Genomic DNA, 25701 nt, shown 5'->3' with positions numbered 1-25701 from the left:
TGCAAAGGAATGGAACTCAGTGAAATTATATTTTTTGTATATTTAATATATATTTCACAACTATAATAATTTGAGAAAACCACAAAATTCACAAGGAATTTTGGAGTTCCTACATCTAATTTTATCATATAAAATTACTGTAAAAATCAATATATTAAAATATTTAACTGCATTCATCCATTATCAAAAATACTCCTGGTCTCAGTTTCAAAGACGATTTTAGGAATAGAAGAATCATTGCAACAAAACAACTCAGAGAACAATTACACAATGGAGCAAATCTAAAAATAGATTTGGTTTCTTTTAGCTTACAGAAAGTTCTTCTCATTTAGAAAAAGTAAAATGGCAAAAATTTAAAGATGCATTTTTAGGATATTGAAATTTCACAACAAGAATGACTCAATACAAACTTTCAAGACAAGCTGACTTGGTCCATTCTTCTAAGCAGGTTTTCCTCAGACCTTCAGGAGCAGCAGAAAGATACGTGATAAATGCAGCCGCGAGCTGAGCTCTCTTAGGAAGAGTAGCTAATTCCTCTGTTATCTCTGCAACCTGGACAAGACATGAGAAAGCAGGTGGGGGAGTAGGGTACAGAGATGTTCTGACATGTGAAAAACATGACAGCTTCACAAATCAGAGTCCTGACCATAGAAGACAAAATCATGCATTGGTTTAACGTAATAACCCCTGTCCTGAATACAACCGTGGAATGTAAAAATACCAATGAGATCTCTCAGACCCTGCTGAAATTTAAAAATGTATGAAATATCACTATTAATTGTAAAGATGAACATATTTTGTCATTGAACATTCCTAGTGAAGCAGAACTTTCATCCCAATGACAGTCAAATACTGTGAATTAGCATCACTGTGTAAGCTACTATTAAGCATAGACAGTACGAGCAAAGGCACAAAACAAAACTGTAAGAAAGCAGGGACACTCGTTAGCTAAAAGCGTCGTGTGGCTACGGAAGGGCAGAAAGAGGAGCCACACGGAAGACACGAAAAGAGGCAGACATGACGGGCGCAGGAAGCACACAAAGGAGATTCTGTTGTGAGCTGCAGTAGGGATGGTCCACGCGAGTATTTCTACAGGGCAGGGACCGACGTGATGAGACCGGGTTTAGAAAGACGGTCAGCACACAGACGTGCAGTGCACCAGTTTAAGGGCCAGGTAGGAGGGAGACAAGTTAGGAGAATTTAGGTAAAAAAATAAATAAATAAATGGCCTTAAAGACAGAAGACAAGTACGAGGGATAATTGCAAATGGGTATGACAAGCAAATAAGGAAATCGGACCAGATGACTAGCAGTGAAATCCAATCAGCAGTCAAAAAACTCCCAATAAACAGAAGTCCAGGACTGTATGGCTTCACAGGTAAATCCTACCAAGTATTTAAAGAAGAGTTATTAACTATTCTTTCTAGAATACACCAAGTGAAATAAGTCATAACAGAAAGACAAATAGCATACTATTTCACGTCTATGAAGCATCTAAAAAACAAAACGAATGAGTAAACAAGCAAAAAGCAGAACCAGATCCATTAATACAAAAAACAAAGTGTTGGTTTAGGGGATGGACAGAATGGGGGAAGGCAGGAGACATAGGTTCAGTTATGGAATGAGTAAGTCGTGGGAATAAATGGCACAGCATACAGAATACAGTCAACGACGAAGCGATAGTGTTGTATGGTGACAGACGGCAGCTACACTCGTTGTGAGCACAGTGTAATATATAGACTTGTTCAATCACTATGTTGTACACCTGAAACTAATATAACATGGTGGGACAACAGTACTCAAAACATTTTAAAATATTAAGAAATAAACAAAAATACGTGTTCATCTCAAAGTATTCCGAAAAAGTCGAAGAGGAAGGAAAATATCTAAATTTACTCCATGAGGCCAGCATTACCTGATATCAAAACCACACAAAACACTACAAAAAGAAAGAGAAAGAAAGAAAGAGAGAGAGAGAGAGAGAGAGAGAGAGAAAAGAAAACCACAGGCCAATGTTTTTAATGAATCAAGATGTAAAAGCTTTCAACAAAATATTAGCAAATCAAATTCCACAGTACATTTTAAAACATCACTACAATCAAATGGGATTTACTTCAGGAATGCACGAGTGCATCAATATTTGAAAATCCAACAATGTACCACACCACATTAACAAGAAGGGTAAAAGCTATATGATCATATCAAGAGATATAGAAAAAATTTTTGACAAAATACAATATGCCTTCATAATAAAAACTCTCAGCAGAGTGGGTTCAGACAGACCATACCCAAATGTAATTAAAGTCATATATGAAAACACATAGCTAACATCATACACAATGGTGATGAAAACTTTCCATCTAGGATCAGGAAGAAGACAAGGATGTCCACTTTCACCACTTTCATTCAACATAAAACTAGAAGTCCTAGCCAATCAGACAAGGAAAAAAAGTACAAAATGCATCCAAAATGCTAGGGAAGAAGTAAAACTGTCACTATTTGCAGAAAACATGATACTACACATAGAAAACCCTAAAGACTCCACCAAAAAATCATTAGATCTGATCAATGAATTCAGTAACGTTGCAGGAAACTATGTGCCAATAATTATTTTAAATGTAAATGTACTAAACACTCTAACCAAAGACACAGGGTGTCAGGATGCATTAAAAAAAAAAAAAAAGAGAGAGAGAGAGAGAGAGAGACCCATCTATATGCTGCCTACAAGGGACTCATTTCAGACCTAAAGACACCAGCAGATGGGAAGTAAGGGATGGAGAACCATGTGTCTTGCTAATGGACGTCAAAAGAAAGTCAGACCGGCAATACTTACATCAGAGAAACTAGACTTTTTTGTTCTTGTATTTCTGTCCTGCGTTGGTCTCAGGGTGATACTGGCCTCATGGAATGACTCTGAATGTGTTCCTTCTCTGCCATGATTTGTAAGATTTTGATACAGATTGATGTTATTTTTTTATGTCTGGCAGAATTCACCAATGAAATCATGTGGTCTTGTATTTTCTGTGCTAGGAGACTTCCGGATCCTAATTCATCTTTCATTCTTCTTATTGGTCTAAAAAGATTTCCTATTTCTTGGATTCACAATTCATGATTCGATCATGGGTAACCTGCCCATTTTCTAAGTTATCTGACTTGTTAGTATACAAGTATTGTTTATAGTAATTTGCTACCACACTACGTATTTCTGTTGTACTATTTTTCTCTTACATTTCTCATTTTGACTTTCAGTCTTCTTTTTCTTAGTTAATGTAGGTAAAACACTGCCATTTTTGTTTACTTTTTTGGAAAAACTGGTCATTACTTTCAATGTTTTATTACTGTTTATTTTGGTCACTATTTCTAATTTTTCTTTCTTCTTTCGTCTACTAATTCCAGCTAAGTTTCTTCTTTTTCTAGTTCCTTGGGCATCATGTTGTATTTTTATTTTTTTTTTTCTTCATACAACCATTTATAGCATAAGTTGCATTCTAACATCTAGTTTTGCTGTGTCCCACAGGTTTTAGAATACTGTTTTCTTTTTTTTTTTTGCTTTGAGACATACTTTGATTTGCTGTTTGATTTATTTGGCCTACTGCTTATACAATAGTATATTGTTTAATATTTATATATTAAATATTTAATATCTACATTGTAGATTTTCCAGCTCTTTTTTATTGTTGATCTTTATTTTTGTCTCATTGTGGTTGGAAGACATACTTGGTATAATTTCAGTCTTCTTAAATTTGTAATATTTGTTATGTCTCTTTTTATGTGATTTTAATCAAGGGATTCTTCTGCGTATACTTAAAAAAACGTGTATTCTATTTTTTTGCATGGAATGTTTTTTACAGATCTTTTAGAACTGTGTATTCTGAAGTATGCTTTAAGTAAAAAATGTTCTTGTTGAAAAAAAAACCAGTAACTTGAACTGAGGGTGCCCATTTAACAGAAAGCTTATGAGAGGTGGGATGGGCACGGGGCAGGTACAAGTTAAGAGCCCACTCATCATGAGGAGCACTGAGCAACGATGTACAGAACTGCTCAGTCACTACAGTGCATCCCCGAAACCAGGGTAACACCGTACGTTAACTACACTGGAATTAAAATAAAAAACATAATATAAAAAGAAAAAGAATGGATAAAGAAGACACACACACACAATGGAATTATTACTCAGCCATAACAAAGAATGAAATCTTGCCATTTGTGACAACATGGATGAACCTAGAGGGTATTCTGCTAAATGAAACAAATCAGGCAGAGGAAAACAAATTCCGTATGATTCCACTTACATGTGAACTCTAAAAGACAAACACACAAACCAAAAACAGAAACAGACTCGTGACTACGGAGAACAAACTGAGGGGGGTAGGAGAGGAGGGTGGAGAAGCAGGTGGAGAGGATTAAGAGGGACAGACTTCCAGCTATAAAATAAGGTCGTCATGGGGATGTGACGTCCAGCGCCGGGAACACAGTCGGTAATGTTCTAGTAGTGTCGTATGGCTGCAGGTGGAAATGACAGACGGTACTGAGACTTATTGTGCTGAGCAGGTTATAATGCACGTAAGTGTCACACCACGATGTTGTGTATCTGAAACTAATGTAATATGTAAGTCAACTACAATTCAATGACAAAATAAGTAAATATAAAAGAAAAATGAAGCCTGGACCCAAAAAAAACCCCAAAAAACAAACACCACAGAGCTAAGCAGTCTAGAAACACAGCTCTGGTTGGCGTCCTGGAGGAGGGGACGTTGCTAAGACTGAATGAGGTGCCCCTGGGATGGCTGCAGGGACAGGAACCCAGAGGGCGACCACACCGTCCTGGTTGAGCACAGGACAGTCCAGTTGGGAGGGATCCAATGGATTCAAGAAAAACCCACCAACCAACCAGAAAAAAAAAAAAAAGAAAAGAAAAGAAAAAAAGAAAAAAGAGACAGCACTTGGATAAAATCAAAATAACAGAGTGTTTCTAGAAGTAGTAAGTGGCCAACAGTGTCCAATCCTCAGTTCGTAGTCCCGGACGGGCAAGTCCAACAGGATTTCCAGAGAGTGCCACACCTCCTCTCAAGTCATGTTCGTCCCTGCTGTCCCGCCGGTGACACACACAATGACCAGAAAACAGGCGGCCCTCAGATGCTCTCACACAGAAACATCCTGCCTGACGACAAGCTTCTGTCATGGCCACGAACATCTACACCGCTGACCCTCAGCCAGCTCCAAGCGCACGGCTACTGTCCTCCTGTTTCTTTTTCTTAATGAATACATTACATTGCGGGTTTTCTGTGTTTTAAAGGGAGCTTCTCTCTCTGTCGCCCCTCACCACCTCCCCGCCCAGCACACCTGAGCGTTCCAGCGCTTGTGCTCTCTGTCGAGCTGACTGATGAGAACTTGGGCAGCCTGGATCGTCTCCTGCGCTCTGCTCACTTCAGCTTCCAGTTTGGCGGCTTCTGACGTCCTGCTCTGGAATCTATGACAACAGTAGCATCAGTTAAAGGCAAAGGGATGTGAGAGGGATTTGACTGAATGATCCTTCAGAAAGTGAGCTTTTATCTAAGAATGTAGTTAACGGTAATACTGAGAGTAATCGTGTTCAAGATTATCGCCCACGGAGCAGACATACCAGCGCGCAGATCTGCACACAAACTTCTCCACGTGACGTTCAGGGCCCGGGAAGTCAGACCCCATCAGCTGCTTCAGTTTTCCATCATTCAAACCTCACATGTCAGCCTCGGAAGGACAAACACTCTATCCTCTACCTGCTTCTTCAGGATGTGCCACGTGCCTGGAACCCTTCTAGCCCCTTTCTTACCCCTCCTCGCCTGCATTCTAACTCCTTCAAATATCTACCTATCAAAAATATAAACAAAAGTTTAAAACTCATTTCAAATATCCAACCCAATACATATATTTTTCCCCATGTGCCCATTTGCCCAGGTTTATAACTGCCCTTTCAAATTATTTTCCTTAAAAAATGCTTATACAAGGTTGTTGTTTTATGAAATGAAACAGTAACATTCTAGCTGACTACGTAGTCCTTCAACAAAAATGCCCAGGATTGTGCGAAGCATGAAAAACAAAACAATAAGCAGCAACGAAAAAGCATATCATGTAATCTTCAGAACAGCACTGTCCAAACAGGTGCCATCACGGGGCCCCCCGGAAGCAGCAGGGGTGTGTAGTGCACAGAAGAGCGCATCGGACACCACGCTCCATGGACTTGCAGTGCGCGCCTTGTGGCCTCTCCGAGTGCCCAGCACCTTCTTCACTACACAAAGGAGCCAGACTTGGTTTTCCAGTATGGTGGCCGCCAGCCCCACGTGGCTACTTAAATCTAAATAAACTAAGAATAAACAAAATCTGAAATTCAATTCCTCTTCCGTCCTACTGCCCACACTTCAAGGGCCAGTGGCTACCGAACTGGAGAGCACAGGCTAGAGAGCCTCCCACCCTGTCATCAGGCTCCACGCACGGCTCTGTTCAAGACCTGGAAGCAGAGACCACACCTACCCAGCTCAGCAGCTCACGCTGCGCACAAGGTTCTGCCGTAGGCACTCGCTGAGTTAAGCTAACTTGCATGTTTCCGTATAAGTTGCACTAAAATGACAAATGTCTCCATTCTGTCAAGTTAGAATTATAGAATTGATAGAACATACTTATTTTTCAACTATTTCTTTCTTCGGGCCTATACAAGAAAGTAAGATTATCACTCACAACCTAGGGTCAATTAAACCTTAATTAAAGATCAAGTAAATGGCTGTTAACTGGCATTGATTCTTTCTTGATAGTGACTCTAAACTGGAAAATGCCATTCCATTTTACTTAAAATTCAAATTCTGAAGGTTTTTTAAAAATCATTCTCCCACAATACTGACAGGATGGTGCCGTGATTCACATCAGGGACTTTAGGGAGTGAGAAAGTCTATGATCCACTACCAGCTTTGTCAGTGACTGACTGTGCAAGCCAGGCGCACACACCTTCCCCACGCGCAGAATGAAAGCATATCCCCTCCTCAGGTTTATGTGAGGTACTAACGATGACACACACATAAAGTGTCCAGGACAACAGCCAACACACGTGCTGTCACCTGCAAATGACCCAGTAAACACCGGACACCCGGCTGAAGAGTAAGCTCGGGCTCTCAGCATACGACACTGCAAGAAAGAAGTACGTTCCTCGTGCTGCTCTAATTACACCCAGAAAAAAATGATGAAGTTTCTTTCCTTATCTATACCATCAACAAAATTCAGAAATACTGAAAACACTGGGTGTATGGGTCTGAGATTTCTTTTCTGGTCTTTTCTTTTCTCTACAAGTAAATATATATAAGCATAAACAAGATGATTATTTCCTGTGTGGAGAAAAAAATTAATAGTTTTCAGTCTGAAGACTCTCTTTCTTGGTACAGTAATTTATATTTCTTCCATAAAAAAGGAAGGAAAATGGAACACATCACTTGAAAAAAGGTTTGTATTTAGAAAAGTTTGAGTCTTACAAAACTAAAAGCAAGTGATAACATGACATCATATTTAATCACATCTTCTCCCACTTCCCAATCTTTCAGTGCGATCTTCCATGAGGGAACATGTTTCTAAACACTCAGAAGAACAAAGTTAAAAGGACAGAACAGTCTCTAACGAGACTCTGTGCGTCGGGCAGGTTGCAGGTCACGGAGGCAGTCTGGAGAGCACGGCAATGCGGACGCCAACGTAAGGACTGTGCACGTGACCCCCCTTGCATCCCAGCCCTCCGCCCCGGGCCCCAGCGCTCAGGAGCAGACACAGGGACAGCTCCGCGACGCAGACTGCAAATAACGCTTGTTCCTACTCAAGTCACTGTTGAAAAAAGGAAAACCTTCAGTATTATTTCAAATGCTTCCCTATTTGAGAGTGATAAGTCACTAAAGGAAGTGAAAATAATGATTATAAGATTTTCAAAACTAAAACATTAGTTGAGGTATGTTTTCAAATATCCAAAATGCATTCTTTTTTCAAAATACATTTTAAACTGAACTTACTTCTCTTTGAGTTCTGATACTTTTTGGCCAACAGAATTTAGAAGCTCCTCTAGTTTCCTTTTTCTGTCTTCAGTTTTCTTCAAATTTCTAAAATATAAATTTATAAGTTACTCTATTTTATATATCAATAATAGCAGAAACAACCTCTTCTATCCCTTCTAAAGCCCTACCAAAATGAAGCCAAGGGAACGAAAAAAGAAAAAAAAAAAGGTATTCATGTGCGAAGATAAAGAGAATTTAAGAGAAAAGGACCTCCATGGAGAAGCTTTAAAGGTGGGGGCGCCTGGGTGGATCAGCAGGTTAAAGCCTCTGCCTTTGGCTCAGGTCATGATCTCAGGATCCTGGGATCGAGCCCCGGGTCGGGCTCTCTGCTCAGCGGGGAGCCTGCTTCCCCCTCTCTCTTTGCCTGCCTCTCTGCCTCCTGTGATCTCTGTCAAATAAATAAAATCTTAAAAAAATTTTTTTTGAAAGGTGGTTAAGTGACATAATGGAACATAAAGACCAAAAGTTGAGGGGCTGCAGGAAGAAAAGCCAAAGAGGAATGCCAAATGCTGGGGAACGGGGACAGCAGAGCCTCTGAGGGGGACAGAGCTGAATACAGAGCGTCTTCTAACAGCTGGTATCATCAACGCGCCAACCTCAGACCCCCTCCCACACGAGAAGGGACCTTCCTCTTAACTCATCCCTGACAGTCGGGCTTAGAACCCTCACCCATCGGCCCACACCCCGGGCAGAGAGTAGGAAGACTCTTCCAGAGAAGGAGACTAGGCTCGGCCCCTCCCTGCAAAAATGCCACACAGCGGCTGAGACGGAAACGACCCATCCCCAGTGCTGCGCATGCGCTTCGCACAGTCACCTAAAGGACTCGTCAGAACAGAGAGCAAGGCCTCGCACCCGGCACCCCCAGGCCTCTGACGCAGCGTGGACAGAGCTCAAAGGGGGTGATCTTCCCAACTTCCCAGGGGACGCTGAGGCCGCCAGCCTGGGGGTCTCGCTCGGAGAACTACTGTAATAGAGTAAGGCCTTCGAAACGGTGAGATTAAACTACTGCTCGCCTAGTGTCGCACCCCCAGCCCGGTCACTGGTCGGACACAGCAGCAACATCTGTAACTTCAGACGGGCAAGATGTCACAACGTTTTTCGACCTACATACCCTTTCTCCTGTGGAGGATGTGTTCCAGAAAAATGAAGGACTAACCTAAGAAAGAGGAGGACCCGAAACAAAAGAACACAATCAGAAACAGGAGGAAGGGAAAGTCGCGGGAACCTTGGTGAAGAGAAGCGTCAAGACAGCAGCTGTGAGTCGCAGGCCTGGCAGACAGGCCCACACGGAGCAGGACAGGAGGCTCCAGGGGGAGAACAGTAAGGAAGGACACATACCACACAGAGGTTCTGAATGTGGGTGAGCGTCCGTTTTAAGGCTGTGGATAAATATGTGATACGTCCACACAAATCATAGTCAACTTTAACAAGGAGGAAATTAAGAAAAACAAAAAGATGTGCAAGAAAGGAAACATACAGTGGAAAAAAGCCAGTCTCTTCAATAAATGGTGCTGGGAAAACTGGGCAGCTATATGTAGAAGAATGAAACTCGACCATTCTCTTACACCGTACACAAAGATAAACTCAAAATGGATAAAAGACCTCAACGTGAGACAGGAATCCATCAGAATCTTAGAGGAGAACATAGGCCGTAATCTCTTCGATATCAGCCACAGTAACTTCTTTCAAGATATGTCTCCAAAGGCAAAGGAAACAAAAGCAAAGATGAACTTTTGGGACTTCATCAAGATCAAAAGCTTCTGCACAGCAAAGGAAACAGTCAAGAAAACAAAGAGGCAACCCACGGAATGGGAGAAGATATTTGCAAATGACAGTACAGACAAAAGGTTGATATCCAGGATCTATAAAGAACTCCTCAAACTCAACACACACAAAACAGATAATCATATCAAAAAATGGGCAGAAGATATGAACAGACACTTCTCCAATGAAGACATACAAATGGCTATCAGACACATGAAAAAATGTTCATCATCACTAGCCATCAGGGAGATTCAAATTAAAACCACATGGAGATACCACCTTACACCAGTTAGAATGGCCAAAATTAGCAAGACAGGAAACAACATGTGTTGGAGAAGATGTGGAGAAAGGGGAACCCTCTTACACTGTTGGTGGGAATGCAAGTTGGTGCAGCCACTTTGGAGAACAGTGTGGAGATTCCTCAAGAAATTAAAAATAGAGCTTCCCTATGACCCTGCAATTGCACTACTGGGTATTTACCCCAAAGATACCGATGTAGTGAAAAGAAGGGCCATCTGTACCCCAATGTTTATAGCAGCAATGGCCACGGTCGCCAAACTGTGGAAAGAACCAAGATGCCCTTCAATAGACGAATGGATAAGGAAGATGTGGTCCATATACACTATGGAGTATTGTGCCTCCATCAGAAAGGATGAATACCTAACTTTTATATCAACATGGACGGGACTGGAAGTGATTATGCTGAGTGAAATAAGTCAAGCAGAGAGAGTCCATTATCATATGGTTTCACTTATTTGTGGAGCATAAGGAATAGCATGGAGGACAAGGGGAGATGGAGAGGAGAAGGGAATTGAGGAAATTGGAAGGGGAGGTGAACCATGAGAGACTATGGACTCTGAAAAACAATCTTAGGGGTTTGAAGGGGCAGGGGGTGGGAGGTTGGGGGAGCCAGGTGGTGAGTATTAGAGAGGGCACCGATTGCATGGAGCACTGGGTGTGGTGCAAAATCAATGAACACTGTTATGCTGAAAATAAATTTAAAAAAGTGATTAATAAAAAAAAAGAAAGAAAGAAACATACCCCTAAGATACGGTATGTCTCAGGTGTGAAAAATACTTACTCTAAATAAGGCTAACACCTGACATTATCCATTACACAAAAATATGTGACGAATTAACCCATACACACACACACACACACACACACACACACACAAATATACACCACACATATATATAACCCGCATATATATATAAAACCTACCTATACTTCACATAAGTATACTGAGAAAAAGAAGTTCGAGTGGCTAACAACCTCCTCGTCCAGGGTAGGAGGAAATGAGGTCACACGTAGATCAGTCGAGAACATAACTTGCCTCTCGATCTGCGCTAGAACCAACGCTGACTTAGGCAACACCACCAGTTAAAGCAGTGAGCCCCAAAGTAAATGTGAAACTGTCCCCCTACCTGCCCAGACCATGTTTTGTGAAATATATACAACACATTTCCTCGAACTTGGAAGGAGAAGACAAATCGAAAAGCCCTAACTTTCCAAAACCTACTTTTTGTACCATAGCAGTATTCATTCACAGAATGTCAGCTCTCTGTAAAAGAACTTGCACCAATTATCCTCCCAACAACATAATAATGGTAGAAGGGAAAAATGAGTTGGTTCTGCTCTCTACCTTCTTTTAATTGCTTTTTCTTTTGGTCTGACATTTAATTTTATCCAACTGATTCACGTTCCATGTTTTGAGGTTGTCAGCTGTCTTTTTAGATATAAACAAGACATAAAACATAAACCCCAATAATTAAGTCATTAAGTGGCGGCAAATAAGCAAGAGTTGGACTCCTTTCCACCGGCTCTCACTCACGATTCGAGCCCCGCCTGCTCGGCCTCCAGCGGCCGGATGCGCTCCAGGACGTGGGAGTACTGCACGTTGGCTTTAACCCACGCGGCCAGAGGGGCGGCCGCCGTGCTGGCTCGCTTCGCATTCTGGAAAAGGCAGCACAAGTTAGCCAGCACCCTAACGTCATTTCAAATAAAAGCATTTCAAATAAAAGCAAAGGTAATTCTAGTCTATTTTACTTAAGCATTTAATAATTTATCCCCCCCAATGGAGTTTTTGGTTGACAGTTAAAATAACAATAACGTCAATTATTATTTTCATTAAGATAACCTTGAACTTCTGCTTCAAAATGAATGTTTTTGAACCACATAGATATTTAACATAATGATATTTTATCGACACCAGCACTCCGTTAGCTACATTTGTAATGAACAGGTGTCTGTCCACAACAATGACCAAGCATCAGTTCTTCGTCTTCTGGCCCCGGGACACATCTTTACTGGATAAAAGCACTCTGAAACCAGGTTACCAGAGATGTTGCACGTGACACTTTGAATAAAAGGTCTAAAAAAAAATACCAGAATCCTGGAATTCAAACTATTCACTAAAATGAGATACAAGTACCATAGGGCAGGTTATCTGTCATTATACGACAAGTATGCAGGAAGGAAGAAAGAGAAGCAGACCAGGCAAGTTAGAAGTTAAGACATGACAGAGGACTTCCAGCAGGTCGGAAGGTTCAACAGCACATAGGACACTAACTGTGCTCCCCAGACCCAGCCTGGAGTCCTACCCCCTATCTGCAGTCAAGCCTTCTGACACAGAATCCCTACAGGTTATCTTTTTTTTCCACTTTTAATTTTTAGACAGGGTAAATAATCAGTAATGAAAAGTCATCACATTTCAACAAGCAGAACATTACGCAGTGTGGGAAGCGAACAGATAGCACAGCTGTTAAAAATTACCTTTGAATCAAAAGATCCCTTATTTTTATAAAGCAGTTCTTCAACGCTCTCTCTTATTTCCTTTGGAATATTTCGTGCATCAAAAGTTGCTATGTCTTCTCTTACACCTCTTTTTGCAAGGAAACTAAAATGAAAACATTACTTCAAATGAGGCTACACAAAGTCTGCCATTTCTGACAGGAACATTGATTTATGTCCTGGCTTATTTTTGGGGCCCCTGCCCTCAGTCCTTCTGCCCTGGTCTGACTCTGCCAAGAGCGCAAGACTCTGAGAACAGGGATGATGCTCTCCCCCTCAGTAAATCACAGGCGACACAGTGCTCTGTGCTGTGTGCCGGCCAAAGAAATGACCGCCCTTACTGAGATGTTCTTCAGGATCTCAGGCATTCCTTTCTGCCTCTGTGGACACTCACGTCACTTATTCTGGAGAAAGGAAAATGTAGATCTTGGCAGAGGATCACATGCAGTATCTTGAAATATTATAGCCAAGTGTGGAACTAGGGAATTAATGAGGCACAGCTCGAGAAACAATATAAGAAATATTTAAAAATATGAACAAGGGGCACCGGGCTGGCTCAGTCAGTACAGCACGTAACTGCTAATCCAGGGATTGTGGGCTCGAGCGCCCTGTGCATTGTAGAGATGACTTAAAAATAAAATCTAAATAAATGAATCAACCAATCAATGTGTATTTCATTGGCGAAAAAATAACATTTTTTACAAATTCAAAAACTTACCTTTTCATGCTCACCCAAGACGTGTCGAAGATACCCATCAACCTTAAAACACCCTCCAGAATATCTCTGATGACATCGGGCGGCATGCGCAGTGAGCGAATTTCTGAAAGAGACTCTGGCTTAATGTTTCCAACTGCGAGTTTAGCTTCATTGACTAGAGGCTAAAAAGACAAAGACCAAAAAATATTTTCAAAAAATATATATGTAAAAGTCACTAACTCTAGAAGTTACTGCATATTTGTCATTTTATTAAAAACAACTCGACTTATTAATATCCTTTCTCTTCAAATATCAAAATGCCTTGAAACACACAAAATACAAAATCTTCACATTCTTGCCACCATGACTGTAGGTGTTTAATTTAGAAAAATCCAATTTGTGTTGAGACAATTTGCCATTTTCAAGAAGCTCCTTACATTCTACAACCAGCTGGCTGATAACTTAGTGAGGAACCAAAAAAGGGGCCTAAGAGTTTGACTTAATTCCCCTACAGCACATTTTTCTCCTAGACGAACACCACGGTTCACGGAAGATACAGATAGTCTCTGATGACCTTCCTTCTCCCCGCAGACCTCCCCGCCTCTTCTCCTCTGTGAAAACTCTCTTCTCCTGGTTGACAGCTAGGCCAGGCCGCTAACACCGCTAGGACTCCTAGACAAGTGGGGAGTCAGACCCGGCTCCAACCACACGTCCACTGTAGCTCACCTGCACTTCTTTTAACTCATCGTCAATTTTGTTTTTTCTTTCTTCAATTTTAACAACTTCCTCGGCAATTTTGTGCTTCAGTCTTTCAAGCTCTGTCTTTTGCTCACTAGCATCCTATGGGAATATTTAAATGGCATTCCGATTAATTTTCATGCACTCAGTATTTTAAAGCATTATATCAAAAATATAAGTTATCTTAAAATAACATTTTCTATTAAATATTTTTCTAATGTTAATTGACGTGAGAGTTTCTAAGATGCCTGGGAAACGAATGCTATAATTTACTATATGTTTATTATCAGGAAGTTTCAACGCTTTATTTGTTGTTGATTTTTCTGAAGAGCAAAGCAATAAATGCTTATTATATAAAAATCAAGCAACTCAGAATTGCAGAACTGAGAAAATTATCATAAGACACATGTAACACTTGCAATGAGTGATCCAGATGTTAGTACTACTATGCTCATCTCATACACGAAAAAATTAAAAATAAAATCTTTTATAATTCTAACACAAAGAGTAACAATTCTTAGAGACTAGAGGATATCAGAACTTTGTGTTTCTATACTTTACTGTAGACAAAAGTTGAAATTGTGACAAATAATACGATGGTAAATAAATCAACAAACACCAGTACAGAGTCCAACACTAAATTATATACTGGTGCCACGTGAAGTTTTTGGCCGTGCAAACATCCAGAATCCCGCGTACATAAAGATGATGATTGTGCCTGATTCCATCTGGTTTGTCGATGCTTACTGAAAAACCAGAGAGGAAATTTGTGAAGAAACCGTTCAAGAGCCCTCGCAACAGTTCTCAGCCACACTCTAATCACTCGGGGAGCTTAAACACCACCCCTGGTGCTCTGTTGCCAAATATATTGAAATACTTCATCTGGGTGCAGTGAGGGCCCAGAAATATTTAAAGACGTACCAGGTGGTTCCAATCTGGAGCCGAAGTCGAGAATCAGGGCCCCGGCCCGCCCCTCCGCAGTCTCCCCGTCAGCCCCCTTGCCCAGCAGGCCCATCAGTGCTCGGCCGCCCACCTTCCAGTCCCGACCAGCGCCCTCAGGAGGGCGCTCCCGTTCTCCACCGCACATGGACACACGCTCAAGGGCCCAGCTCACGTGCTGCTTCTTTTATTAACCTGCTCCACCAACTGGAAGTTACCCCTCCTCGAGATTTCATGGTATTGAATTTTGCTTTCCTTATGTCACATACCCGGAGCTGCAAGCTTTGGAAGTTCACACGGTTTCACACTTAGCTGTCTCTCCAGACTGGACTTTGAAATAAAATGATGAACCAAAATGTCTGCTTTTTATAACTAAGCAAAATTGCTAACTTACAAGATACACGGCCACTCTCCTGCATCTCAGCTAGGCAATACCACTAGTTACAGTCATAGAAAACCCATCTGCAAGCGGCCAGACCAGGGAGCGGCCCAGCCATCCCCGTGTAACCACGGCCCACTGGGCGCAAGCACTGCTCAACGGCCTCCTTTCGTAGACAAAGTCACCCTTCCCACAGCCCTCGCAGGTTTCCTATCTCAAATTACTCCAGAGGTAAGTATGTGACAGGTATTTTCAATAATAAAAATGGTTGGCTGCTTTACATAAATATTTATATTGTTCCCAAAATACCTTGAGGAAAAAGTGATGCTCAAGTTTTATAGCATGAAAATTACACTTGACTTTGTATACATTGCTGACCAGGTCAGGTACTCAATAAAATCCTAGAAACGCTGAGTGTGCGCGTAACCATCACGTATCTGGAAATGTTGTCACTTTGGGGATTTTCCCAGATGCCAATGGAACTCTTCAGGCATATCAGGGGAAATCCTGATTCTGTCATTTCAGTCAGTCTAGACAACCCTCCTGTAAAGCTCACAGTCCCTGAGAACCCTCAGAACTCCAGTGAAGATGACCAAACTTACAAAGAAAGCTTCTCTTGTGAATAAGAATAAAACAATCAAGTATGAAAAGTACCTAAGAAAATACAGCTGGGAAACAGAAGATCTCAGCAAGTATCCCCCAAGGCCTAAGTGGCAATGATGCAACAATGAAACCGACCAACAAAAAGGGACGGGAGACGCTAACGACCCTCCTGAGAGATACCATCATAGCAGGAATGAAAAACCCAAGAGGAGAATTAGAAAAGGGTCAATTTTTAAAGGAAGTGGAGCAAAAAGAGAAGGACAAAGTTGAGGAAGCATAGGAACATTAGAGAAGCAGAAGGGGAAGCCTACAGTCCAAGTACTAAGCACCCTAGAGAGGGACGACAGAGACACGGAGGGAGGGAAGTCCCGACCGCACGTGGCACGGAGCCTTCCTGGGAACAGGGAGGGAAGAGTCCCGGGGGAGAAGCCACACGGTGTCCGACACAGTGAACAGAAGTAAACCTAAGCCACGGCAGATCACGTCACCTTCAGAACAATGACTTCCACAAAGTCTCAAGACAGAAAAAAGAAAACGATGACCTGCAAAGCACCAGAACAAAATGGAACTTGGAGCATTTCCATCGCGACAACAGAAGCTGGAAGGAAGCAGCACTTTCAATGTCTGGAAAGAAGGGATCACGCTTCTGGATGACGGACCATGTCGAGCATCTCTTCGGGCACTTACTGACCCTTCCTATGTCCTCTATCCCACAGGCACCTTCAAATCTGTTGCCCTTTTTTAAATTAGACTTTTTGTTTTATTGTTGTGTTCTAATGGTTTCTGTATATTCTGGATGCAAGTCATTTATCAGATTTTTGTTTTGTAAATTTCTCCCAGTCTGTGACTTGCTTTTTAATTTTCTTCAGAACGTATTTCACAGAGAAGTTTTTAATTTCAACAGCGTCCAATTTCATCAACATTTTTCTTCTCCTATTTTGGTGTCCCATCTAGAAACTCTTTGTCTCACCCAGCATCATAAACATTTCTCCTGTTTTCTTCCAAAGTTTTTAATTTTATGCTGTACATTTAGATTTATGACCCATATTCAGTTAATTTTTGTTCAAGTTTAAGGTAAAGGTCTTGTTTATTTTTCCCTATGCGGATATTCAAATACCATTTTTTAAAAAGACTATCTTTTCCCCATTTAATTGGCATCTTGAATAAAATCAATAAAATGCACGTTAATTTATTTCTGAACTTTCTAATGTTCTAATGATTTGTTTGACTATCATGACACCAGTAGCACACGGCCTAGATAACTGTAGCTCAAGAATAAGTCTCCTTTTTTTAATATTTTAATTGTTTATTTAGAGCGAGCAAGCAAGCATGACAGAGAGCACAAACGGGGAGCAGCAGAGGAAGGAGGACAGGCAGACTCCCCATGAGCTGGGAGCCTGACGTGGGGCTCGATCTCAGGACCCTGAGATCATGACCTGAGCCGAAGGCAGAGGCTTTAACACATTGAGCCACCCAGGCGCCCCTCAATAGTAAGTCTTTAAATCATAACCTTCCAAACTTACTATTTTGTGAGTTTCTATGCCACTTCATTTATTGAGATTTATATGTTAGTCTAGTAAATATTGGAAGTTAATTTAAATAAAAGAGGCATTAGACTTGCAGTAAGGTTAACAGTCACCGACATGAAGATGGAGAAACACATCTGAGACGTAATCAAGGAGGTAAACTTACAGAACTGAGTGATTCATGAAAGGAAGGACTGAAAGAACATAAGTCTGATATAATCTGGAAGTTCTGTCTTCAACAATTAGCTGTGTTGCCGACAACACAGGGAACAGCAGATGCTGGCGAGGATGCGGAGAAAGGGGAACCTCCTACACTGCTGGTGGGAACGCGAGCTGGTGCAGCCACTCTGGGAAACAGCATGGAGGTTCCTCAAAAAGTTAAAAATAGAGCTACCGTACAACCCAGCAATCGCACTACTGGGTATTTACCTGAAGAAGATGAAAACACTAATTCAGAGGGATACAGGCACCCTGATGTTACAGCAGCATTATCTACAATAGCCGGACTACGGAAAGAGCCCAAACGTCCATCAGCGGATGATCGGATAAAGGAGACGGGGATATAACACACACAGAATGTGACCCGGCCACGATGCTCACAGACGCCTAAGAAGACATGCCCAGCAGATGACTGGGGATGTGAGTCTGCAGCCCAGATGAGACAGGAGGGCTGAGGATGAGGGAGGCGGATGAGGTGGCGGCCAGCACAGAGGCGTGGCCACAGCAGCCAGGTAGGGCATGCGGACGCGGCACCCGTGCGGAGAAGACCGACTAAGAAATCTCCCCTGAAGGGTTCAACAAAGGAAAGGCAATGGCAAGAAGTGGAGAGAATCAAAATACTAAAATATCATGAAAATGTAAGTAAAATGAACAAAGACTTATTTTGTAAATCTTGAGACTATTAAAGGCAGGAGAAAAAAAGCCTTTGAAGCCTTAAGGGGATAATTTAAGAAAATAAAATAATAAATAAAAGTTAATACCGACTTAACTAGAGGAGGATAAGCTAGGTCGCTTACTGACAAATTCAAACCAACCTGAAATGTTTCCATATTTATAAGGTTTGTAGGTCAGCAGATGGCGAATTGAGAAGAACACAGCTATGACTTTAAACTAACATGGGCAAATACTCTGCTTTTCCGCCACAGCTCACGTCCTTAACACCGGCCGTGGGACTCAGCACGGACGGGGAGCATGTCTTCAAGCCCCGTGAGCAGACACGTGGCCCCTCGCGCGGCAGCGGGCATGCGTCCCCGGCCGCTGGCCCACCTGCATGGATGCGGTGATCTCCTGCAGGGCTGCGTCCGCCTCCTCCTGCTTCGTCCTCAGCAGCGCACTCTGCCCCCCGGCTCGCCTGCTCAGCTCGTCCACAAGCGCTTTAGCTTCGTTCAGCTTAGACACACCAGCCTGCAGCAGTCGAAGTGGCATAAAGAAAGGGATTTTACACGCTTTCTCCTGATGAACGGATAAAGATGGGGGATATATACATCCAATGGAATGTTCTTATATTTGGGAAAGAATCAAGGAAATCTTTCAGAAAGAAAGAATCCAGGGAAAACGTGTGCACACAAACGTTAGCAAGTGGGCTTGGGTTGTCCACGCTGCTCCTGACAATAACTCATTCAGCCACGTGCCCAGTAAGCTGAGGCACAAAAGACAAACAGCTCTAAGTGGCACTGGACAGCGGAGCAGTCGACACATGTTTGAGAGCTGCAAGACCAGGGTTTTCCCCACTGAACTGCTGAGACAGAAAACAGAAAGCAAGGAAAGACTCAGCAAAGCTTCTCCACTTCTCAGGCTCCCTGAGTACGTAAAAGGACTCAAGGCCTCCTCGTGGGTGGGCCTCGGACCCTGGGCTGGCCGTTACAGCACCCATCCCACGACCCATGAGTCATCCAGGGAAGGAACAGGAAAAATATACCCCCTCCTCTGCAGGAGGAGTTAGCGGTTGGTCACCTAACAAGTGAGAGGATTCGGAGACAGTAACTGCAAAAAGCATCGTAACCAACACGCACCGAGCACCCAGCACGGAGGACAGCAGCCTGCTGGCTCTTCATCTAATCAGCTCACACCCAACGGACCCCATTAAGGCGCAGGTCAGCAAGTTTAAGTAGTTCACCCACAGCAGCACAGAGAACTGAAGCAAAAGAATGACCTTCCTGAAGTACAGTTAGAGGCTTGCTCTGAATTAGGCAGAGGGGTGAGAGGACTGTCAGTTCGGAAGGACCCTAGTTTACGACACTAACAGAGAGACACGAGGACTCTGGAGAGCTCATGCTCTCAGACAACTTCCGAAGCCAGCGTTTAAGTCGAAGCTCTGTAACTGCAGAAATGCAGAAAGACAACTGCTCAGAATGTACTCAGCGAGAGACAAAAGTATTCTAAGGTATTATTTAATTTTAAAGGTCACTCTATTTTTTTTTAAAGATTTTATTTATTGATTTGACAGAGATCACAAGTAGACAGAGAGGCAGGCAGAGAGAGAGAGGAGGAAGCAGGCTCCCTGCTGAGCAGAGAGCCCGATGTGGGGCTCGATCCCAGGACCCTAAGATCATGACCTGAGCCGAAGGCAGCGGCTTAACCCACTGAGCCACCCAGGCGCCCCTAAAGGTCACTCTAAAGCCTGATCTCAGATACTGCAAAGTACAACAGCTGGAGGTGGCCGGTACAGCACCTGCAGGTGATGCTGTCTTTTCAACAGTTCGTTCTTCTTGCTGCTACTGATGGCAGAGTACACACGCAGGAAGGTCATATACCGGCTCGGTGTCGCGCCGTGTGCTTTACAAGACTCATGGATTAATAAAAATGACTTTAGAAAATCAGGATCAACTGGAAAGAGAAAACAAAATGATGTGATATATACATGATCCATCACGAAGGAGAGAAAATCATCTCAACTCTATTTCATACCAGATACTTCCATCTACAGAACTATAAATACGAGGCATCATCTTTGCATAAAGGTACATCTGTTCACAGCTCCCATGTTCCTTATGTATTTGAGTTACTTAATATCAGTGCTGTCTGTCCACTGTGACATGTTTCCTCTGAACACTTTTATCACTGCACGAAAGAGAGATCTACGGGTTGTCACAGCACGTCAGTTAGTTGGAACAACAGAACATGTAATCCAGGAGCAAACGCGGCAAAAGCTGCTTGTGGAAGAGAGACACCGAAGCAAGGAACACGGATCCACTGTCGTTTGACACAGGGCGAAACAGGACCTCCAACCCAAAACAGGAGGACTCGGTTCACACAGGATCAACACATCTGTTACTAAACACATTAGCTTCCTCTCATCGCCTCAATCCATGCTCTTTCGCATTCTCTGCCTTGGTCAGTAAAGTCAACTTCTCATTGCTGTTCTAAGCCAGAACCCTGAGAAATGTCCTCATGTCCTCCTTCCTCACGGCTGCAGCCATCGGGTCATCAGGCCCCCCTCAGCACGCCACTGGGTACCCCCCCCCGTCCATTCCTTCCTCTAGGATTCCTGCAGTGGCCTTGCCCAGGGCTCTGATCGCCCTCGGTTTCTCCCTACACACCCTTAGTTTCCAGTAACTGAGGAAAACGATGGACACAGACACTCGTGTTTCTACAGTAAGATTCTGGCTACATCTCCGCTAACATCTCTCCATGACCTCAGATCACCCGCAAGTCAGAATCCGAATTCCTCAGCGTGACATGGGAGGCCTGTCATTCCCGGAGCCGCCTGCCCTCCCTTCATCTCTCACTCTACCACTCACCCGTGCGTGTCTCAGCCGTCGGGCTGTTCACAGATCCCGTAAAGCAGCTGCTGGGTTTCTCAGAGCCTTGTCCGCCCTAGCCGGTCTTCCCCAAACTGCCCGTCTGCCGCGTCCACTTGCCGTAACACGTGCCGGTACATCCCCTCACTCTCAGAGTCACTCCGTATCACCTCCTACCGTCACTCACCTCACGGTTTCAGAGTTTACGCTGATACAGAACACAACTCCTGCTACTCTCCACTACACTAGGGGCTCCCAAGGCACCTCTAGTATCCAGCCCCGTGCTTAAGGCAAAACAAGTTCAATAACTAATTGGTGACTGGATCATTAGATAAATTAATGAATGTGCTATGATACTAAAAAAGACTACATTCAAAATGAACTGGGAACTGGCAAAACTAATCAGAGTACAGCTAAGAAAATATGACGTCCACACTCAAAGAGCACCATAAACCTTTTCACGTATGAGCTGCGTGCTGTGACCTGTCTCAACGAAAAGTGAAAACTAACAGAAAAGTTTAGCCTTCCAGCCAAAGACACCCAAGCAAGTAGCACATCCAATCATCCGGGCAAAGTGTAACTGTTTAACTTCTTAAATGTAAACAATAGATAATGAGCCAGGTCCCATATAAAATGACATAAACATGAGTTTATAAACATAGTTTTAGTTTCATTTTCATCAAAAGAAATCTTTGTTAGGGGACACCTGGGGCACAGTCTGTGGAACATCTGACTCTCGGTTTCCGCTCAGTTCGTGATCTCAGAGTCAGGGATGGAGCCCCGCGTTGGGCTCTGCCCTCAGTACGGAGTCTGCTTGGGATTCTCTCAGACCTCTCTCCCTCTGCCCCACCCCATCTACTCTCTCAAATAAATAAATAAACCTTTTTTTAAAAGAAAGCTTTATGTTAGTTTATCATTGTTCAAATTCATCATCGCTGTGAATCTTTAATGACTCTGTAATGTCAGAAAAAGGCAAGTCTTTCACAAAGTCAGTTTCATCAAAATACTACCTGAGGTTTTTTTTTCTTCTTTCCTTTTTTGGTCACTATATTTTTCTTCACCATCTGTTTCACTGAACAACATTTCAGGTATCTAAAACAGAAAGAGCATTTCTTCAAACCTCATCTCAGTATGAAAAAGTTCAAATAAACCCAGTATCGGGATTAAAAATTAAAAAAAAAAAAAAACGCTTTTCTTCTAGGTTTCTTACCAGACTAAGAGAAATAATGAATATATGCATCTTCAGAGATATTATTTCCTAGACAAGATTTTGACACACATCAACCACCAGTTGATTGCGAATTACTGACAACACCTCACTTGAAAATGACCAGACCATGTGAAATGAAGGAAATCAGTTTAGACTGAATTAGGAAATAATCACAAATGCTATTTAAAATCATAAAATAAGAAAAACAAAAAGCTTTATTTGGCATCAGGGCATAAGGGGATAGTAAGGATTCTGAGTTTTCCTAAATAAGAAAAAACTAAAAGAAAGTAATTCCACAACTGGTAATTAACAATTTCATAACTGATAATCCTAGAAACAATCTGTTGTCAAGCTACCGCTAAGATTTTGCCGCACCACCACAGATAAGATCAAGTTTCATAAACACATCATTATGATGATGGAAAGTGTGATAATCTAGGGGCTTCCGGGTGGCTCAGTGGGTTAAGCATCTGCCTTTGGCTCAGGTCATGATCCCAGGGTCCTGGGATCGAGCCCCACATGGGGTTCCCTCCTAAGTGGGGAGCCTGCTTCTCCCTCTGCCCCACCCCCAGCTTGTGTTCTCTCTTTCTTGCTGTCTCTGTCTCTGTCAAACAAATAAATAAAAAAACTTAAAAAAAATTTTTTTTTAAGTTTTAGAGAAAGAAGCTATCAGTTTCCTGGGAAGAAAACTGAAGTAATAGAGCACTGACATTTCTGTGACAGGAAGCCCAGCATGTCCAGGCGTGCGGGTCAAAGCCTCACTTCCTCGATCTCCCAGACTAAACGCAGCATCACAAAAAAGGCCCTTAACTGACGAGGAACTTGAGAGCACCATGGTTCGTGACTGGAGAGTACAGTTTTTTCCTCAAACATCTTCACTGATTTTGCCAAAAACCTTGAGCCTCTGGGAGAATATTTTAAATTTATCCTTTCAAATCAATGGAAATTTTTTCGTAGGAAACTTGCTTTCTTTAAACTAGTCTGTCCTTCTGTCAACCGGCCGGACCGTGGAAGCGTTTCACAAGACGTACGCACACCAACATGTCATGCTGCGCACGTTACATACGTACAACTTCCACGCATCAGTCCACGTGTCAGTTACGTACAGTTCCATCAGTGACGCTGGGTGACAAGACCACGGTCTACCCCTAAACAACGCCCCCGTCTGCAAAGCGTTCCTTGGCCGGACTGGCCCACGCTGCCCTCTACCTCCACGCCCCCTCAGAGGTAAGAATGGCGCATGAGCTCCAGTAACTCCTATTCACACCCTCGCCTCTCCGTTCCTTCAAGTCCTGTCCTCTTGTCAACTTCTCCACCACCTTCTCCTCAGCCAATCCCATCTCACCCCAAAGGCTCGGACCCTGAGACCATGCCACTAACAATCCCTGGACACATTCCGCCGTCTCACTGGCAAGTGTCCCAGTGGGCCCAGCCCGCCCCCTTCGTGAGGTCAATAACCCTCACGCTCCAGCGAGACCCGCGCTCTAGGAGCCTGAGCGTCGCTGTGCTGTCATTCGCCATCTTCCTATCAGAGCTCGCAAGCTCCTGGCCCTTGCGCGCGGGGTCACACTCGAGTAATGGACCCCAGTGAGGGCCAAGGGCAAGCGAGCGCCCACGGCAGGCCTGCACCGGTGAGCGTGCAGGTGACTGAGGGACACACACGCTATGCTGACTGGCCTGGTGGCCGACTCACTCCAACCCCTAGGCCACCCGGCCCCCACGCCCCCTTCTCCACAGCCTCCCCCTGTCGCTTGTGCGGACTGCCCTGCAGGCCTTCTTGCCTCCCTTCAGGACGCCACCAGCTCTTCCCTGGGTTTTTCTGTCAACTCCTCACTTTCCTTTCACTGAGAAAGCAGAAACAACCAGAAGACTGTCCAACTCTTCCCGATGGCACCCCTGCTGGAGCCGGGCCCTGGACTCTGCCTTCTTCGCTGCAAAGGCCCGTGCCCGGTCCTCTCACGTGTGCACTAGACCCGCACACTGCCTGCTCTGCAGGGACATGGCTCCACAACGCTTCTGCCTTCCATAAACTTCTGCCTCCTTGTGAGCATTCCCAGCAGCACAGGAACATGCAACAGTCTGTCTCATCTCAGAAGCTTAAAAAAGCAAGTTATTATTTTCACCCACTCCCATCCTACTGACCCATTTCTCTCTTCCACTTAACAACAAAAGGCCTCCCGAGAAGGGACCACACTTGCTCTCTCCAGGCCCTTCTCGTTGTTTCTGAAACACACCCCAGTGCGGCAGCTCCTAAATGAGGCTGCCTCATCAGCCTCCCCATCTTCTCCGCGCAGCGACAGGCAACAGCTCCCAGGCCCCATGTGTTTGTGCACGCCCCCCCGAAATGCAGCGTGTGCTCGTTTTCACACTCCGCAGTTTCCTTCCTGCTTCCCCGCAGCAGCCCCTTCTCCGTAGCCCTTGCTGTTCCCGCCTCCCCGCGTCAACCTCAGCGTGTTGAAGAAGAGCCCAGTCCAGACCACAGTGCGGGGCTCTCTGCACCTTGCAGTCAACGCTCATTCCTTGGGGATATCATTCACTCTCATAACAGAAAATACCACCTCTACTCTGACAATTCCCACTTTTTTATCCTGGACGCCTGACCTTTCCTTCCCCCGCACTCCGGACTGCTGCATCCGGACGCCTTCTCCGCCCTGCAGCTGGGAGGTCCGACATCACGTAACGAACATGTCTACAACCGGAAGCCTCATGTCCTCCCATCAAAATGCTCTTCTCAGTCTCCCCGTTCTCTACACTCAGTCACTCCATCCTTCCAGGGACTTAAGCCAGCATCCTTGGCAGTATCCTTGGGTCCTCCCCTCCTTTTACACCTTAGTACAGTCTGCCAGCAACTTCGGTTGTCTCTATAGGAAAACGTATTCCGAATCTAACCCCTTCTCAGCACCTCTCCCGCTCCGTCCCTAATGCGCGCCGTCCCTCGCTCTTGCTGGATTACTGCAGCAGCTTTGTAACTAACTCGACCCCGGCCTTCCAGAGTCTATTTGCAACCTAGAAGCCAAAGTCATCCCATTAAGACATTAGAACAACATGTCAAAACCTCCAAAGGCTCCCTTACCGGTTTCCAGGAAAAGCTAACGTCCTGAGAATGGCTCCCAAGCCCCGTCCTGACTGCTGACCTCGTCCTTCCCTGACCTCATCTCCAACCCCTCTCCCTGCGAACCACTCTCTAACCGCAGAATGGGCTTCCTGCTGACCCTCCGAATCACCAGGCATGCTGTCATCTCATCGATCCCGC

General features: G+C 43.8%; 1 protein-coding gene across 1 annotated transcript in view; it reads right to left on the bottom strand.

The window, feature by feature from the left end:
- Positions 1-25701, bottom strand: part of DYNC2H1 (dynein cytoplasmic 2 heavy chain 1) — a 274850-nt gene that overhangs the window by 168031 nt on the left and 81118 nt on the right. Inside the window, exons 53-62 of the mRNA XM_032844099.1 lie at positions 22249-22330; positions 20170-20324; positions 18765-18902; positions 14040-14153; positions 13335-13495; positions 12599-12722; positions 11658-11779; positions 8018-8104; positions 5343-5469; positions 411-552 (exon numbers count right to left, since the gene is read on the bottom strand). Of these exons, the coding sequence (XP_032699990.1) occupies positions 411-552; positions 5343-5469; positions 8018-8104; positions 11658-11779; positions 12599-12722; positions 13335-13495; positions 14040-14153; positions 18765-18902; positions 20170-20324; positions 22249-22330 (1252 nt within the window). The remainder of the gene's footprint in view (positions 1-410; positions 553-5342; positions 5470-8017; positions 8105-11657; positions 11780-12598; positions 12723-13334; positions 13496-14039; positions 14154-18764; positions 18903-20169; positions 20325-22248; positions 22331-25701) is intronic.

This window comes from Lontra canadensis, unplaced genomic scaffold (genome assembly GCF_010015895.1).
Source record: "Lontra canadensis isolate GAN:19392208 unplaced genomic scaffold, GSC_riverotter_1.0 scaffold147, whole genome shotgun sequence".
Taxonomy (NCBI): Eukaryota; Metazoa; Chordata; class Mammalia; order Carnivora; family Mustelidae; genus Lontra; species Lontra canadensis.
The sequence above is the reverse complement of the archived record's forward strand: the minus strand, read 5'-3'. Positions and strand labels throughout refer to the sequence as shown.